The sequence below is a fragment of the Myotis brandtii genome, unplaced genomic scaffold (genome assembly GCF_000412655.1).
Source record: "Myotis brandtii unplaced genomic scaffold, ASM41265v1 scaffold387, whole genome shotgun sequence".
Lineage (NCBI taxonomy): Eukaryota > Metazoa > Chordata > Mammalia > Chiroptera > Vespertilionidae > Myotis > Myotis brandtii.
In genome coordinates, this window is record NW_005364855.1 from 150,915 (window position 1) to 169,890 (window position 18,976).

Here is an 18,976-nt window from a genome sequence, read left to right on the forward strand (position 1 = left end):
TCACTATGACACACACTGACCACCAGGGGGCAGACGCTCAATGCAGGAGCTGCTCCCTGGTGGTCAGTGTACTCCCACAGAGGGAGCTCTGCTCAGCCACAAGCCAGGCTGATGGCTTCCAGAACAGCGGTGGTGGTGGGAGCCTTTCCTGCCTCCTCAGCAGCATTAAGGATGTCAGACTGCAGCTTAGGCCTGCTCCCTGTTGGCAAGTGGACATCCCCCAAGGGCTCCCAGGCTGCCAGAGGGATGTCTGATTGCCAGCTTAGGCCCAATCCCCCAGGGAGCGGGCCTAAGCCAGCAGGTGGTCATCCCCCGAGGGGTCCCAGACTGCGAGAAGGCACAGTCTGGGCTGAGGGATTCCCCCGCCCCACCACCAGAGTGCACAAATTTTTGTGCACTGGGCCTCTAGTAAGCTTCATAAAAAAGCTGTAGTGAAAATTAGTATTTTAACCCACCATGTACTTTGCCCAATATAAGATGACAAGAAGGTATTTTAATCTCTTGATTTCAAAAGGTATTTATTTTTTCTAATCAATTTTTTCTTTGAATTTTCCTATTATATATTAGAAACATTTCTTTAAATGTACAATTTAAAATACATTTTATATTTTCATTAGAAAATTGAAACTATAAGAATCAATTCCATATTTTCTCTTTTTTGTAGTAGTGCTTACATACAGAGAGCTAAAGAGACTGGATGCAGCACTGAAGACCAAATATACTTTTTGCTTAAAGGTCATAAAGTTTTAGCTCAAAGATTTTATTTTCAATTATCTGTATAATAGCTTCAATTTTTATGTTTTATTTCTGTTTTGCCACTGTTGTAGCCCACAGCTATAAAATTTCAGAAATCAGGGGGAAAGGCACAACAGCTAATGTTATTCTTGACATCTTGTGCACTATAAGAGATTAATCAATGATAATTTGAGTTTAGGGACTAAACATAAATTATTTATGTTTTTAGTCTATTTTTAAGTTTTACTATGAGTGACCCACCACGAAGTGGACAGAAATGAGAAATCACACAGTTAACCTGGTACAGTAGTTCTGAAACAGCAACCCCGGGCAGTCTAGCGACATCAGAATCAACTGACTAGCCTTTTCAAAACCATATTCCCAGCTATTTCCCCCAGGTCTCCTAAGTCAGAATCTCCCATGATGGGACACATTATTTCTCCAGGCTCCATGGGCACTTCTGATACACAAGCAGTCTTGAGAACCCTTGATTTTGCAGATGCCTTACTCTCAGTGTTCTGAGCCTTGTACCAAACCTGAATGAGGGCTTTCTGCTCAGCTACCCGCTGGAGATACTAGGAGGTTGGTGGGTTCCATAGGACTCAGGTACTTCCCAACAATAAGAAAATTATTCTGTTTTTGTTTTTTTGTTAACCTTCACCCGAGGATATTATTTCCATAGATTTTTAGAGAGAGTGGAAGGGAGGGGGAGAGACAGAGAGAGAAACATGGATGCGAGACTCACATTGATTGGTTGCCTCCTTCACTCGCCCCAATTGGGGTCAGGGATTGAGCCTGCAACCAAGGTATGTGCCCTTGACAGGAATTGAACCCGGGACCCTTCAGTCCATGGGACATTACTCTAACCACAGAGCCAAACTGGGTAGGACAAGGAAACATTTTTTTTAACATGAGGACTTGATGAGGAAAATTTGACAATGTTTAAGGAAATACAACCCCCTATGATTAAATGAATTAAATACATATTACTTGTAGTTACCTAAACAGAAATATGTTGAGTAAAATTTAAGTAATTCCAAGTATAAATACCCTTCTCTCCAGGACACTGTTGAAATCCTTAGCTGCCAGGATCATTTAAGAGAGAAGCCCTGTCCTTGTCCAAGTCCAACTATCCTTAACCATAGCTATATTGAAAATATTTTGCTTATTCAGCTGGAATTAGCCTTCTGTAAAGTTCTCTATTTTAGAAATGCAAAAGTACTTGGTGAAATAAAATATTTCTGAGAGTATAACCCTGGAGATGAGGATTTAAACTATGAAATTCAAATATCAAGACAGAATGTATGTACAATAGTTATTACTGATTTAAAAATACATTAAATGAATTTAGAAAGAAGAATTTATGAGATCCATCAGAACCACCCAGAAGTTTTATAATGGAACAACGCTAAAATTTGCTAAAATGTAGGAAATTAGATTTTTAAAATAGGTAAATTAGTAATTTTAATTGCTTGTACAAACAACAGTCTTTATTTTCCAAAATAGTCATTACTTTCTTAAAGCTCCCATCTCCATGGGAAGCTCCCTACCCATCTCCCTGGGGTAGGGCATGCTGGGCTTGGTCATGTGACTTGCATTGGACGATGGGAGGTTGGCAGATGAGTAACTTAAGCAAAGACTTAAAATGTGTTTGTACAAGTTGGGCTTGCCTTTTTGTGCTCCAGCCACTAGAATGAGAAATACATGCCCTGGGTTGTCTGTTGGGTTTGGAAAAATTAGAGAGAGGAACAGTGCAGCTCCCACAACCTGTAGACCTGCCCCAGCTGCCTAGCTGATGCATGGAAGAGAACTGTTTTATGAAGTGTACCACTGAGTTTTGGAAGGGTTGTCCATATAGCAATAGATGATTAAAAAAGAATTTGGTATCAGACTTGGGGAGGTATCATGTATATATTTTAAGTATTAAATTAAATTTTAAGCTTGGTGGTAGTTATTATTGGCTAACCGACTCCATCCCTGTCCATATTTTTCTTTTCCTTAGCCATGTTCCAATAATTGGGACTATGTAAACTAGTTTGGGCTGATAAGATATAAGCAGATGTCACAGGGTGGGCTCCAGAGGAGAGCTGACAAGGTTGGCTCCCATGTTCCTCTGGTTAGTTATTTTCTTTGTTTTGCTTCAACTCCTTCCCTTCTGACTAGAATGAGAGCAGCATACCTAGCAATATAGCTGACTTCATATAACTATTGGGAAGAAAGCCACAAGTAAAGGATATCAAAACAGAAAGAGAAAAGAAACCTTGAGAATATTCTGAGCACCTCCATCAGCCTATCCTGTTATACTAGAAAAATTACTCTGTTTGAGCTCTCTAGTAATGTTTGTTGTTACCTGCAGGCAAAAATGACACTAACCAATATTTAGAAGGATAGACAGGTAGGTAGGTAGGTAGGTACCTAGGGAGGGAGACAGACAGAACTCTTTTTATTCAAATTATTTAGAAAGATACATAATTCTATCTAGAAATATTATTTGACTTAATCTAATATTAAAAATTAGATGGAGCCCTAGCCAGTTTGGCTCAGTGGCTAGAGAGTTGGCCCTTGGACTGAAGGATCATGTGTTTGATTCTGGTCAAGTGCCCATACCTTGGTTGCAGTCTCAGCTCCATCCTCGGCCCCAGTCAGGGTGTGTGCAGGAGGCAACCAATCAATGTGTCTCTCTCACATCAATGTTTCTTTCTGTCTCTACCCTTCCTTCCCACTCTCTCTCAAAATCAATGGAAAAAAATCCTTGTGTGAGGATTAACAACAACAACAAAAAAATAAGATTGATAAAATGATCATTTTAGTGAAGGATATATAATTACATTAAAATTAAGTTCAAGCTTCACTTTTTTTATTTTAGATATGCTTTCCCATAACTAAAGATAAAATAACACTGATAATAGATCAGATAATTTTAAAACTAAAGTGTGGCAGAATTAATGTAGTTCATAATTTAAAGCTTGGAATTCTTTTTTCCTACGCTAATAATTTAGCAGATTAATCAGAAATATTATCAACATTTGCTGGCATTTTGACTATGCTAACTGCACATGGGTTAGGATTTCATTTTTAGGATAAGCCGTGATGCAACTTTTTTCTGGGTGGCCACCCTGAGGTATGTGATTGTGAAAGCAGAATATCATGGTAAAATGTCCGCCAGGTAAGATTCACTCTCATCCAAGCTCTCTTTCTGTTATCTATACCACATCTTTCTAAATAGCAGCCGGTTCTCCATGAAAACTTATCCTTCAATTTTTTTTTACTTCCATTTGATGCATGTAAGTAAATGTATTTGATGAGATTCAAGTGTATGCCAAAGTGCTATAAAGTAAAGGGAAATTGTGGCACACTGGCTATAACTCATGAAGAGTAATAAGAAGAGAGTGTCTAGAGCATTTGACTGAAAATAAAAAAGATGATATCCCGGTGAATTGAGTTAATTTCGACTCTATTACAGTATGGTTCTTTATCATGTGTACTCTGACTATATTAACAAATGAAATAGTGATGAATCGTTCCAGGAACTTGTAGAAAACATTAATATTTCAACATTATCACTGAGTATCTATGTCAACACACATCAAAAATGCATGAGAAATGACTACCTATACTCACTAGTTACATTCATTAAGAATATATATGAGAAATATAAATTGTGTACATAAATTTGCAATATGATTATAGGCAGAACATACAGAAAGAAAAAAGCTACATGAAGATTGCTCATGGGAAAATATGTCAAGCAATTGAAACCAAATAAATACTTGTAATCAGTTTAAAGTATACCGTATGACCACATGAAATACCATTCTATTTAAAATTATGAGTTATCTTATAAATTATTAGTATTAAGTCATTTTAAAAATAATTTAAAAGTAGCAAAAATAAATAGCCACTCTCAAATAAAACTGGTTCCTCAATTCTATCCATGATGTAATTTTGGAATCCCTTACTTAAAAAAATAAAAAGTTTGGCTTTTAAAAGTTTGATTTATATTTATCTTTAAGTTAATCACCAAGAGGTAATAAATTCTCATGAGAATGAGGTATGACACTTTGAAAAACAAATCAACACTCAGTTACCCCAATAATTTTCAAATATTTAGAAAGGCTAAAAATTGCTTATATTTATAGTTATATTTATAGAAGAAGATGATTATTCAGTTGTGGTGGGCTGCGTGTCAAATTGATTGTTTAACATTATGCACAGAGTATAAAATAGCCACCAGAGAGATGAAAAATAAAAAACACTATTAAAACAGCAACATCTGTGTAATAGCTCTCCCATATTATACCTTTTATCATTTTGTTTTGTTTTTTCCCTTAGTGCCCTTGACTGGAATTGAACCTGAAACCCTTTGGTCCACAGGCCGACACTCTATCTACTAAGCCAAACTGGCTAGGGCCCTTTTATCTTTTAATGATCAAAAAGATTCATGCATCACAAAGTCTGAGAATAAGCTATAGTTACATCATTTTTAGGGACAAAAGTGTTAATGGCTGCTAAAGACAGTAATAATATATAATAGTTTTTTTCTAGGATAATAAGTTTTTTGCTTCATCAGGGGATGTATGTGTCAAGAACCCAGAACAAAAAAAGTAGGCATAAAATAAGCAAATGTTTTGAAAGAAAAAAAATTTAACATGCTCGTTTTTCCTTTTTGTTGTTGTTAAATGACTATCCTGACTCTCTCTAGGAATGTGATGCTAGAATAATGAGTTGCCTCTATGGAGCACAATTTCTTCTGTAACATTAAGACATTCTAATTAATGTTCTCTAGTTGGTCAGTGAGTTTGTTTGTTCATTTATTCACTCCGGAACTTTCCTGCCTCAGGGTCTCGGGATTTGTTATTCCCTCTGCCTGGAATGCTCTTTCTTTAGAGATCCTTGAGACTTGATATTATAACTTTTCAGGTCCCTCCTAAAGCACGATCTTATGAGAGTTCTTCCCTGAATACCTGCCATTAAATAGTAAACTGTGTCTACCTCCTCCACATTACCTAGCACTCAAATCCTACTCTCCTTACCTCCACAGCACTTACATTCTTCAGAAATATATGCTTATTGTCCTTCTGCTCCTACCCCCTCCACATGCATATAAACACCACAAGATCAATGATTCCAGTTTATTCAATACTAGAGGCCCGGTGCACGAAATTTATGCACGGGGTGGGGGGGTGGTGGTGTCTATCAGCCCGGCCTGGGGGGGTGGGGGGGAGCCCTCAGCCCGGCCTGCACCCTCTCTAATCTGGGACCCCTTGTGGGATGTCTGACTGCCGGTTTAGGCCCGATCTCTGCAGGGTTCATGCCTAAACTGGCAGTTGGACATCCCTCTCTCAATCTGGAACTGCTGACTCCTAACCCCTCACCTGCCTGCCTGCTTGTTTGCCCCTAACCCCTCTGCCTGTGTGCCTGATTGCCCCAACTGCCCTCCCCTGCCAGCCTGATCACCCCTAACCACCTCTGCCTCAGCCCTCGCCACTGTGGCTTTGTCTGGAAGAAAGGCAGGATGACCAGAAGATGTCCAGTCGACCCGGTCTAATTAGCATATTACCCTTTTATTAGTATAGACTGTTTTTAAAAGTGTCTGGCCAGGCACCATGCTGGCCCTAGAGAGACAAGGATGGTGAGGACATGGTATGTGCCCTCTGTGTACTCAACATACAGGAGCTAAGTAGGTGCTCAATCTGCACAACCATACCCAGCTTCCTTGAGATGATATCTACAAAACACAAACTTGAGCATGGCATGCGATTTCCTCTTAATGCTTATCGATGGTTCCTCCTGTCTACAGAATAAATTTGTCCTTCCTGATCAGGCCCCTCCCTCTCTCTCCAAGCTGCTTCATCTCCCATCTCTCCCCCACACTCGCTTATCCACCAGTTATTAGGAACGATGCACCCCTACCACACGCCAGTGCTCTTCTCTGTTCCGGTCTGAGTTATGTGCCACCCCCACTGTTTCTCTCCACCACCCTTCATGTTTTTATCCCATTGTATTGTAATTCATCACATATATTTTGATGCTGAACCCCTTGCTTTCAAGTACTAGGGATCATTCATAACCCCAGCCTGTAGCACGGGGTTAAAAAAATGGATGAATTCCTCACTACATGAATATATGACTTAACTTGGTAATTCAGGAAATAATTCACATTACTGGCCAAACTTGATTACACTTTTCTTAATTTAAAAAGGGACCAACTCTGTCCCCAAAGCAGATAAAAGGAACTGTGTTGAGTATACAGTTTCCATTTTGCTGCTAAACCCAGGGAAAGAGTTATTCAGTGACCATTATTTCAAATTTTTCTTTCTTTAGGTTTGGAAGACAGTTGGGCTGCTGAAGGCGAGGCATACACTTTAGGTTTTATCTGTGTTCATTCACAGTAAATCAGTAGTTTTTTCTGACCTCCTTCAAAAGAAGAGCAACCTAAAAGTATTTATTTCCCATGGCAACAGAGTGAAACCTCTCAGATTTAGGCACCAGCAGCCCCCTGTCAGCCAGGGCAGTCACTGCGAGAGAACTAGAGCTCCATCCAAAGGGCGGCATCAGAGGTTATTGCTTTGGTTAGACATGAATGAAGTGGGAATGTGAAGGTGTCCCAAACACCTTAGGCTTTTAAATAAAGATATACATTTCTCTTAGTGAAACAATAATCTGGGAAGGATCTAAGAGCAAAAGCTGAAATCATTTGACATACTGAGCTCTCTGACATTTTCTCGGACACAATCAACTCAGCTGGGTTCATTCTAATCAGCAAAAAAGGGAGCGACATGACCCTATACCAGGGTGGGCAAACTTTTTGACTCCAGGGCCACAATGGGTTCTTAAACTGGACCGGAGGGCCGGAACAAAAGCATGGATGGAGTGTTTGTGTGAACTAATATAAATTCAAAGTAAACATCATTACATAAAAGGATACGGTCTTTTTTTTTTTTTAGTTTTATTCATTTCAAACGGGCCGGATCCGGCCCGCAGGCCATAGTTTGCCCACGGCTGCCCTATACTCTCAAATCTTTCAGTCAAGGGGTGCAAAATAAGATGACACAGTACCATTTCAACTTCAACAAACTTTTCTGTTTAAAGATTGACAGAGAGCCCAGCTGGTGTGGCTCAGTGGTTGAGCATTGACCTATGAACCAGGAGATCATGGTTTGATTCCCGGTCAGGGCACATGCCTGGGTTGCAGGCTTGACCCACCCCCCCAAGGGGTGTGCAGGAGGCAGCCGATCAATGATTCGCTCTCATCATTGATGTTTCTATCTATCTCTCCCTCTCTCTTCCTCTCTGAAATCAATAAAAATATGTTTAAAAAAAATAAAATGGTTAATAAAAAAGTTATCTGGTGTATTATGTAGAAGACTTGCTTAACCTTTTAAACTTGAATAATTACCACTGAATTTTAGGTAGGATTAACGGTTAAACTAGTATCAGTTACTAGATTTAATTACACTTCATATTGGCCAATACCACATGTATTCTATGAATGTCATTATTTTGAATTAAGAATTGATGTTAAACATTCCAAATTATGTTTAAAGTTCTTGATGTAACTTAAAATATATTTCTTTTCAATGTTTCTTCAAATTTAAAATAAGGTTAATATTCAAAATGTCAAAAAATCTGTTGTGATATTACAGAACAGCAGAGGGAAGGCAGGGGTGGGGGGTTGAAGAGATAAGAGATCAACCAAAGAACTTGTATGCATATACTAGTATGCATAACCCATGGACACTGACAATAGGGTGAGGGAGGCTAGGAGTGGGGGTCAGGGGCAGGCTAGAAGGGGTCAATGGGACAAAAGGGGATATATGTAATACTTGCAACAATAAAGATTTTTTAAAGAGGGAAAAAACAAACAAACAACAAATATCAAGGCATTTGATGGAATCCTTTCCTCCTAAATCACATTATCTTTAAAGTAACGAGTTAAAGATTTTAAAAAAATCTGAAATTAGTTCATAAACACTTTCTTACTTTTCAAGACTCAAAAATCCTTATTTTGGATGGGTTTAGAGATTTTAAAGGCACAGCATAAAAACAGGAGCTGCCGTCTTAAAGAAATATGGGTTTATAGTCAGACAAACATGGATTTGAATATGAGCTCTGCCTATTACCAGCTGTAGGGCCTCTGTGAACAGAGTAAATCTCTGAGCCTGCATTTCTTTATCTGTAGGATAAAAGCAGGATCATAGGAAGAATGAAATAAAAACTATGTGAGTTTTCATAAAATCTGCCAAAAAGTAGGCTCACTCAGAGTTCTTTTGTTTTTTCTTTCTTCCTCACTTCTAATAATTTTCTGCTATAATTTAAAAGACATTAACACAATCCTAAGTAAGGAGATTAAGAGAAACGTGAGTGTGTTCAAGCAATTTGGGACAAGAAATATAAAGAAAATGGATAACTACCCCCTCAAGATTTTTTTACTTCCTCTGATCATTAAATGCAATTTTCTAAATTAAGAACCATGATGTCTGAACTAGCAAAAAGGTTTGAAGGCAGCAATAGTATATTTAACTTGCTACCAAAGAGCATTTAAGTGAAAATGTCCTAAAGGTCCTAAAGATAAGATTCTCTATTTCCAGAAATTCACAAACTGTTTTTCGTTAAGAGAGCCACTCACATGAGCAATATACAGTTGCTGCTTGAACAATGTGGGGGTTAGGGGCACTGACTCCTGTGCATTTGAAAATCCATGTGTAACTTTTTTTTTAAATATATTTTATTGATTTTTTTTTTACAGAGAGGAAGGGAGAGAGATAGAGAGTTAGAAACATCGATGAGAGAGAAACATCGATCAGCTGCCTCCCGCACATCTCCTACTGGGGATGTGCCCGCAACCCAGGTACATGCCCTTGACCTGAATCGAACCTGGGACCTTTCAGTCCGCAGGCCGACGCTCTATCCACTGAGCCAAACAGGTTTCAGCCATGTGTAACTTTTTACTCCCCCAAAACTTAACTACTAATAGCCTGCTATTGCCTGGAAGACTTACTGATAACATAAACAATTAACACATGTTTTGCATGTATATGAATTATAAATTGTATTCTTACAAAAAAGTAAACTAGAAAAAATGTTACTAAGAAAAATCATACATTTGCAGTATTTACTTAAAAAAAACCACATATAAGTGAACCTAAGTAGTTCAAATGTCAACTGTAATAACAACAGGAGGAAGACAGTGAAGTGTTTAAATTAGCTGAAATGTAATCCACAATGAACTATTTAGAAACATCCTTTTAATAGGCACAAATATCAGAGATGCTCGCCAAAGCAAAATGTTACTGACACTACTAATTTATGTTGTTTTTGTTCGGTTCTGAGCGTTGTAATCAAAATCAGAGGGCAGACTACTCAGATATGGTATGAGTTAAACCGTAATGTGCACTTACCAATTCTGAGAGAAATGACACTGAGAAACACAGGCGCATCTCCTTAACATCTTCATCCCCTTTCTGCACCCGCCACTCTCTCATTTCCCATTTCACTCTTACTGAAAGTATTATATCCCTATTCTTTTAGTTCACTTGTTTCTGGTTAAATAGAAATTTCTCTGAACAAGGCCCTATTTTAGATATTCTGATTCAATTACATGTTAACTTGAAGGAAGTGGATTAAAGTACTCACATCAACAAATGAGGATTACCAATATTTGGAATTAGGGAAAAAAAAACGTTTGGAATTAGAAAAAAAAGTAGAGAAATGAGAGGTCTGGATAACAAAGCCAGAGCTTGCCTGTTTAAAAAATATCACTGTTTTGCCACAGGTAAGAGTTAATTATGCTAATTTGCTCCAATCATGTGTCTGCACCTCTCTTTTTCCAATAATTATGTTTGTCAAGTTGTTAAGGGTAACGACCCCATTTTACCATCGGGTAAAAAACAATTAAGAAAAGAGTGGAGCCTGTCTTCAGGCCTCTCCATGGCCATTTCTTCCAATTTATCTGAATTCACTGATGCTGAGCTGATAAACGGGAATCAAGTGAATCAATGAAAATGGTTGAAATGATCAGTCCCAGCACAGATAAGTAGCTTCATTATATAAATCTATATAAATTGAGGTGACCTCAGGTGCTAGCCACCAAGCAATGTTCTTTTTTAATTAAAGATGAATATGTGAATGTTTGGGGGAGGGGGGATAGGGGATGCAATTTTGACTAACACGTCTGCATTTCAAATCAAAGGAAACATTTCTTAAACTGAAACTTTATTAAAAGTTCATTTTAACAACTAATAAATGCATAATACTAGACATTTAGAAAATATTCATTAGCATATTAACTTTTATGCTATGTAAATATAATAATGTAGTAAAGTACCAAATTAAAAATTTAAACCATGATGATTATCGCATGAGGCAAGACTAGGAACCTGAATGAGAAAGGGCAGTTTCAGCTGGAGGAATTTACCTTGTGGGCTAGCATCTTATTTTAAGGGCTGGCCTAGGACACGGCAGTTTCATCTCTCTCCAGTATCAATCTTCGTTAATATCCTTTTTTCTCATCTTTCCCCTTCTCTTCCTTGACACTTATGTGGTGGTCAATGAAATAATAGGCCAGCCTTTGAACCCCTCCTAAACCATGGCTCCTTTTGTCTTTAATTGGAAAGACAAAAGTGAACTGGTTGCCCAGGTCTTTTAAAATGTGCTAACATTACTGTATATAAACCTTTGATTTCATCACCTCTCTACCTGCAAACATTCTCAACCTAACCCTTTCTGGAAAGTTCAGCAAGGGCAAGAAAAAGATCCACAGATATCTTTAGAAATCCTCTCATTTTGACCATGCCAAGCTGTTGTTTTACCCTTTTATTATTTATTGCATTATTTTATTGATCATAGTATGGATTATTTTGTTTGACAGCTTATCCTATACTAGAGGCCCGATGCACGAAATTCGTGCAAGGGGCTCAGCCCTTGCAGCTGTGGCGGCTTGCCTTGGCCCCTGCAGCCCCAGCTTCGTCCAGAATGTCATCCAGAAGGACATCTGGAAGGTCGTTCGGCTGTCCGGTCTAATTAGCATATTACACTTTTATTATTATAGATAATAAAAGCCTAATGTGCGAAATGTCCAGTCATCTGGTCGGCCATTCAACCAATCAAAGAGTAATATGCTAATGATATGCTAAGGCCACTCAACTACTCACTATGATGTGCACTGACCACCAAGGGGCAGACGCTCTGACCGGTAGGTAAGCTTGCTGCTGGGGTCTGGCCGATTGGGACTAAGCGAGATGGGCTGGACATGCCCTGGAGCCCTTCTGCGTCCCTCCCCTGCTCCGATCGTGCACCAGTGGGGTCCCTCAGCCTGGCCTGCACCATATTGCAATCCGGAACCCCTCGGAGGATGTTGGAGAGCCAGTTTCAGCCCGATCCCACAAGCCAGGCCGAGGGACCCTACTGGTGCACAAATTCGTGCACCAGGCCTCTAGTGAGTTAATAAAAGGCATCAAGATCCAAAGGCAAACAGGAAAAGAAAAAAGAGAAATTAATAGTGAAACAGAGATGTGCATTAAAGAATAGAAGAGCAGAAAGACATGTCACAAAAGTTAACTTTGGGCAAACCTAGGCACAGTTTTTATTTTTTAATTCTCTGGGAAGGATTATATATTTATCTGTCCCAGAATAAAATTTTTCTCAATCTATTATTGTAAGTTTTGAAATATACCTACATCAAGAGGTCTCTGGAAAACATTCTTTTTGCTCCATTTAAGAGCACCTTTGTACTTCCCAGTGTTGATACACACATACTTAGTCTTGAATGATGGTTAATTAACTATTGATGAGTCCTAGCATTCTAGGGCTTCCCAGGTGACAGCTCAGTATTCTTTACTAATCATTTAATGAAAACACTTACATGAATAATGAATCTGGCATTTCCCTAGGTATACATGCAACTTTCTTAACAGTAATAAAGGCAGGCATAGGTACAGTTATACTAAATATTGTGGTTTGAAAATGTTTTTACAGAGCAAATCAGAGAGGTTATGTTGAAAATGAAGCTCTGGTTTCTGAAATTATTAAAAGTTTCACATTATCACCCCAGTAAGTTCAATAAAAAAGCAAAATAAATAAATGACGGAACATTGAAAAACTCTAAAAAAAGTTTCACATCAACATATAGCATTATATCATAAGCACATAATATTAGAAGTATAACCATTACTTGCTATGTAAGCCCCAAATGGAGTAAGCATAATTTAGATTTTAGTAATCACAATTCTAAATTTGAAAGTTTGAATTGAAAGAAACACACATATCTATAAACATTTATACACTCAGACTATATATATCTGTATATGTGTGTGTGTGTGTGTGTGTGTGTGTATAGCATTAGCACATAATATTAGAAGTATAACCATTACTTGCTATGTAAGCCCCAAATGGAGTAAGCATAATTTAGATTTTTAGATTTACAATTCTAAATTTGAAAGTTTGAATTGAAAGAAACACACATATCTATAAACATTTATACACTCAGACTATATATATCTGTATATGTGTGTGTGTGTGTGTGTGTGTGTGTGTGTGTGTGTGTGTGTGTGTGTGTGTCCGGGGATGGTGGGAGAGAGACACAGTCTCCTAGGAATGAATTCTTAAACTGTGGAATCTGGTGCTATATCTGGTAGATAGTGTCAGAATTAAGTTGAATTTTTGGACACCCTACTTGTGTCTGAGAATTGTTTGTTAGTGTCAGGGAAGCCCTCCTCTACCCTCAGGTTGGAATTGGGTCTAGGAACCTATTTTAGATGACTTATTTTTATAGATTCTTTTAAAACTTTGAAAATGTGGTGGTATTTTTTTTTGTATTTTTTCTGAAAAATTGGCTAATATTTTTGTTTTAGTGGGTAACTTTATAACTTACACATCTAATCTTCATTTCTTAGGCATTATTTTATCTATATCATAATATGAACAAATAATGAAATTAGTATATTTGCTTTGCCTTCTCTTGCACTCTATATAGACCTCTTTTTGCTATAGATTTCTCATTCATCATTTGGTTGACTAAGTTCATCTTCTAGTAGTTACTTCAAGGAAGGCTCATAGAAACAATATTTCTTGAATTCTTGCATATTCAAAAATGTCTCAGTGTGCCATTTAACTAATTAATTTATTTATATTTTTTAGTTTGTTAATCCTCACTCGAGAATATTTTTCCATTGATTTAAAAAAATATATTTTTATTAACTTCAGAGAGGAAGGGAGAGGGAGAGAGAGACAGAAACATCAATGATGAGAGAGAACCACTGGTCAGCTGCCTCCTGCATGTAAAGAGCCACAACCCGGGCCTGTGCCCTGACTGGGAATCGAACCGTGACCTCCTGGTTCACAGGTCGATGCTCAACGACCGAGCCACGCTGGCTGGGCTCCTCTTTCTTTCTTCCATCATCTCCCTCTTTTCTTCTTTCTACCTCCGTTAACCCCGATACTGACCAGACAGGAAATACTGAAGGAACCAGAGAGCAAGGGCGCGTCAGGTCTGCACGGCCACGGAGGGATCGTGACCAATGGCGGTTGGATGGGGCACGCCAGCCGGCACACCATGTCTCCTATGTTTCGTTACCCCAGGAAGCTGACTGTAATTTTGTGATTCACTGAAAATGGCTTGACCTTGGCCTGTTTATGGCCCAGGGTTAGGGCAATGCGGCTGCTGAGCGAGGCGGACAGGCCCTGGGGGCCCGTAACCTGGGAGGCAGGTGAGAGGCAAGCCTGAAGGCGACCGGCGTTTCCTGCCGGACAGAATCTCCAGTGCCCAGCACAGCGCCTGGCAGATCACAAACGTGGGAGAACTATTTGCTGAGTGAGTGAAACACCCAGCAGGCCAACGCCGGCCTTTGCCCTGTGAAATGGAGAAACAGGTATTCCATTCGGACATAAAGCGGGCAGGATGGCCTGGCCGGTTCTGGAAGGGATGGGCGCCCCTGGGCGGGCTGCTCACTCATTCCTTCACCAAGTGCAGCCCGAGCCCGTTCCGTGCCTGGCACGCTCTGCACCCGCGCAGTGATGGGTCCCCCGATTTACAATGTGGCCCTCTAGCAAGTTCAGCACAAAATTATAGCTAATTTGCCTACAAACATCAGGTGGTCATAATAATCTGGCCACTCAGTGTATATATACATATAGTGATTATATATAGTGTCCAAAATGTATATACACACTTTGAATAATTATAAAGACAGTGTTTATTAAAATACATTTTATTTTTTAAATTAAATTTATTGGGGCAACACTGGTCAATATGAACATATAGGTTTCAGGTGTGGGATTCTACGTTACAGGGACTATATATTGCACCATGTGCCCAACATTTCATTTTCAAAATTGAGCTATCAGCTGTTAGAGTGTGTATACTTATTTTGGGGATATTCCATATATGGTGCAGAGAAAAAATATGATTAAATTGTCTATGAAATTTATTCTGCTTCTCAGAATTGAAACTTGTCATCATTTGGTCTAATTTTACAGATGAGAACATGGAATCTTTGACGTTAGGATTTAGCTCACACAAACCCATGATTGCTGTGCTGAACACTGAACTAGCGCTGAGGTAACTTGGCATGCCATCACTTTCAATACAATTTCAGTAACCCCTTTGATTCAGTGCCATCCTGGTCCAAGTTGACATCTGCTTTGGAGAAACTAGGTTACTACAACCAGTTATTTGAGCAAATTTGAAAAAAATGTTTTTATAAATTGTCCCAGTGGAAGGATATTATGGAAACAGACATTACAAACTTTTAGGAAAAAATCGGTTTTTGGAGTCAGAAGCCAAAACTTTGTCTTGTTACCATCTATTATGTGACTTTGGACAAGTCATTTAACTTCTCTGATCCTCAGTGTTTTCATTTGTACAATTAGAATTATGGCACTTGTGACACTTGTAATTCTTGGTTGTCATGTATTACTTATACTACACACTATTACTATTACTGCGACCACTACTTCTATCAATAATCAAAGCCTTCTATGTGCTCAAACTCTGTGATATGCTTGTATGCCTTAGGACTATATCACACCCTCACACAGTCCCGTAAGCTAAGTGGTCTGATTTTCTCATCACAGATGAAGAAACATCTCCATGTGGTTAAATAATATGCCAAAACTCACACAGTCATTAAGAGCTTGAATGTGAATTTGAATCCAGACGTGACTCTAAATTTCAATTTAGATCCTCTATATCCTGGTTTCCTCTAATACACTATATATATATTTGTGTGTATACACAAACATACATAATGTAAATAATAATACATAGTACATAGAGATATGTTACTCATCTGATGCACACACACATACATACATACATGTTTTAAATTCTAAAATGCTATACTAATTTTTTTAAATGTTAAGGCTTAATATGTGAAACTGAGTAGGTACTTAGTAGTTAATATTTAGGGGAAAGGAATTAATATATGGTAAATAACTAAAATCATTTTGAGTAAACTGTTAGTTAACGCATGTCAGCAATAACAGTGGCTATTTAAATCCTCATCTTCTTCAAGATTATGTTATTAAAAATTATTCTAGAGAAAAAATGTAAGTGGATTAGCCATAAGTTCAAATCTAAATACAGAATTGACAGAGACAGAAAAAGAGCTGTTTTCAGTAATCAAGGGCTGAAATCTAACCCTATGGACTGAACAAAAGAAAAGAGAAAAGATCATTTTAAAAATTACATGTGGTTCTGATTTTTCAAAGTGGTAACATAATACTTTCCAAATTTGAAATTTCAAAAAAACTATTCCATACTTTCCTATCAAAACAAAATAACAATACTTGCTATTTTTATTTCTCTTGACTATTGTATATGAATAATAATAATGATGATGATAACTGGATAATGACATTCAGAATGAACAACTTTTTCAGAATTAAGGAGAAGGGGCAGGTGGTATCAGAAAAGATTCACAGACGTCTTATTTCTAATCAAAACACGTTTTTTTTCAACTATGTAATCTCCTTCCAAAGAACATCAGGCTGAATGGAAAGATGCCGACACGTGTGCCAGGTCAGGGCTAGAATGACATGTCTGGGGAACAGGAGATGCCGCTATTTCCATTATCCATTGAACACCTTGGCAATTCTTATTTCATCCTGAGAATGTGATACTTACTCTTGAACTGCTCTGGCTATGGAAAGGGCCGTAGATCCAGTTTCATTAACGCTATCTAAGGTCACATTTGGCAGGTCATCATCATCACTGTCACTTTTACTTTGTCTGGGAGATAGGCCTCGGGGGTCCATTTGTGCTGGGGAAAAAAGGCATATATATGAATTAAAATCAGCATGCAGAAAGTTAACCTTGTCCTGGACCAACACCAAGCATGGAAGGTCTCTTCTGTGTATATCACGCACACGGAATTCTCTAGAAATCCCAGGAATTAGTGAAAGCGACGTATTTTATGTACTGAGCGCTCACGACTCTTTTCCCTGGTTCATTTGATTTACGAAACCTTCATCAGCTCTCAATAGTTTCAGGATATGACTATGGAATATAAACTATAAAATCCACGATATTATCTACTCCTGAGTGGTCAGAAGCTAATTAGGTAGCTCACAAGTTAGTGCTGGACCCTCTGGCTTCTCCTTGCTTCTGCTGCCAGAATCCTGGCCACCTTACTGCTCTGGCTTACAGCTCTCATTATCAGCTGACAGAAGAACAAGGTTTGCAAGACTCAAAGTTTTAGGTACTTTTCATACTTCAGTGAATGACTATCTTCAGTTTTTTACTACAATTTGAATAGAAAAATGACAGAAGCAGTAGTAGTGTTTTTAATTATGTGTTTATATGTGCTAAAAAGTACTCTTTGTCTCCATTCTGATTTCATTTTATGAAAGGGCATTTCCAGATACAATTCTCCTCGCCCCCCAAATGTGAACTTGCCAAAGCAAGAAACGTCCCACGACTTGAGCCCTGATGACCAGGACTTTCAGATCCTTTCAAATGAGAGGATTATAGTCAACATTTCATACCTTAACTCATATTTTAAAAAATTAGATTGCATTTCCACCTTCTTCTCTCTATGAACAGCTTTAATAACCATGGTGTAGGATTTCCATCAGCCCTCACCTCAAGCACAAAATACACACATCTTCTAAATTAAAAGTACTGCTCTAGCTGCCAATGGCATTGTTAGAATTAGTGGCTTCAAAGCCAGCCAGTTCCAAGCAGATTGCCACTCCTCAAAATGCCCAACAACATTTCTAAAACCACTGCTGCTTACAAAAAGCAAATCCACTTAAAGTCACCATTACAATGATATCTGGGTATATTTACAATTTCATTTTTTTTCTCAAAACATTTTTTCTTACTGTGTATCATGCATTAGGTAGATCATCAGGAAAATGCTAGTATTTCATCATATTTTACACACAATTTTTTATGATTCTACCTAACATTTAAAATATGAATAGAAAAACTATACCTAGAGAGTTTCAACATGTTTGTAACTAAACGTGCTTAGGAAGGAATGTATATCTGTAGAACCTACTGCCACACATTATTCCTGTAAGTATCCACATATTCAAATGTAGTATGAACAATGAAAGTTCTTGGTAATTATTGGCTAAATTAAAGAGAAAATAACTCAAATAACCTAAACTAGTGATCCTCAAACAAAGGCAAATTTCTCCCCAAGAGACATTTGGCAATTTCTAGAGACATTCTAATTTGACACAACTTGGGGAGAGGGAGATGTTACTGGTATCTTCAATGATACTCCTGGACATCCCACAATGCACATGACAGTCCGTCCCCCATGACAAAGAATTAACTAGTCTAAAATGTCAAAAGTGCCAGGTTAAGAAACTATGAGTTAGAGATTTTTTTCTTAATATATTTTATTGATATTTTACAGAGAGGAAGGGAGAGAGATAGAGAGTTAGAAACATCAATGAGAGAGAAACATCGATCAGCTGCCTCCTGCACACCCCCTACTGGGTATGTGCCCGCAACCAAGGTACATGCCCTTGACCGGAATCGAACCTGGGACCTTTCAGTCCTCAGGCCGACGCTCTATCCACTGAGCCAAACCGGTCAGGGCTATGAGTTAGAGATTTAAGGGTTTGGATATAGAAACTAGAAAAGATATTAAGTCATAAATTGGACTATCCATATTTTCTGGCCCTCAAATAAAACAATACACTGTTATGTGACTTAGCCCTCACCAATTCCCCATATACTAGTACATACAGCATTCGCTTCTGCAAATGCCAGGAATTATGCAGTAAC

General features: G+C 38.3%; 1 protein-coding gene across 1 annotated transcript in view; it reads right to left on the bottom strand.

Moving 5' to 3' along the window:
* Window positions 1–18,976, bottom strand: part of KLF12 (Kruppel-like factor 12) — a 449,138-nt gene that overhangs the window by 98,754 nt on the left and 331,408 nt on the right. The window contains exon 6 of the mRNA XM_005872669.2: window positions 16,859–16,994. Coding sequence (XP_005872731.1) covers window positions 16,859–16,994 — 136 coding nt within the window. The remainder of the gene's footprint in view (window positions 1–16,858; window positions 16,995–18,976) is intronic.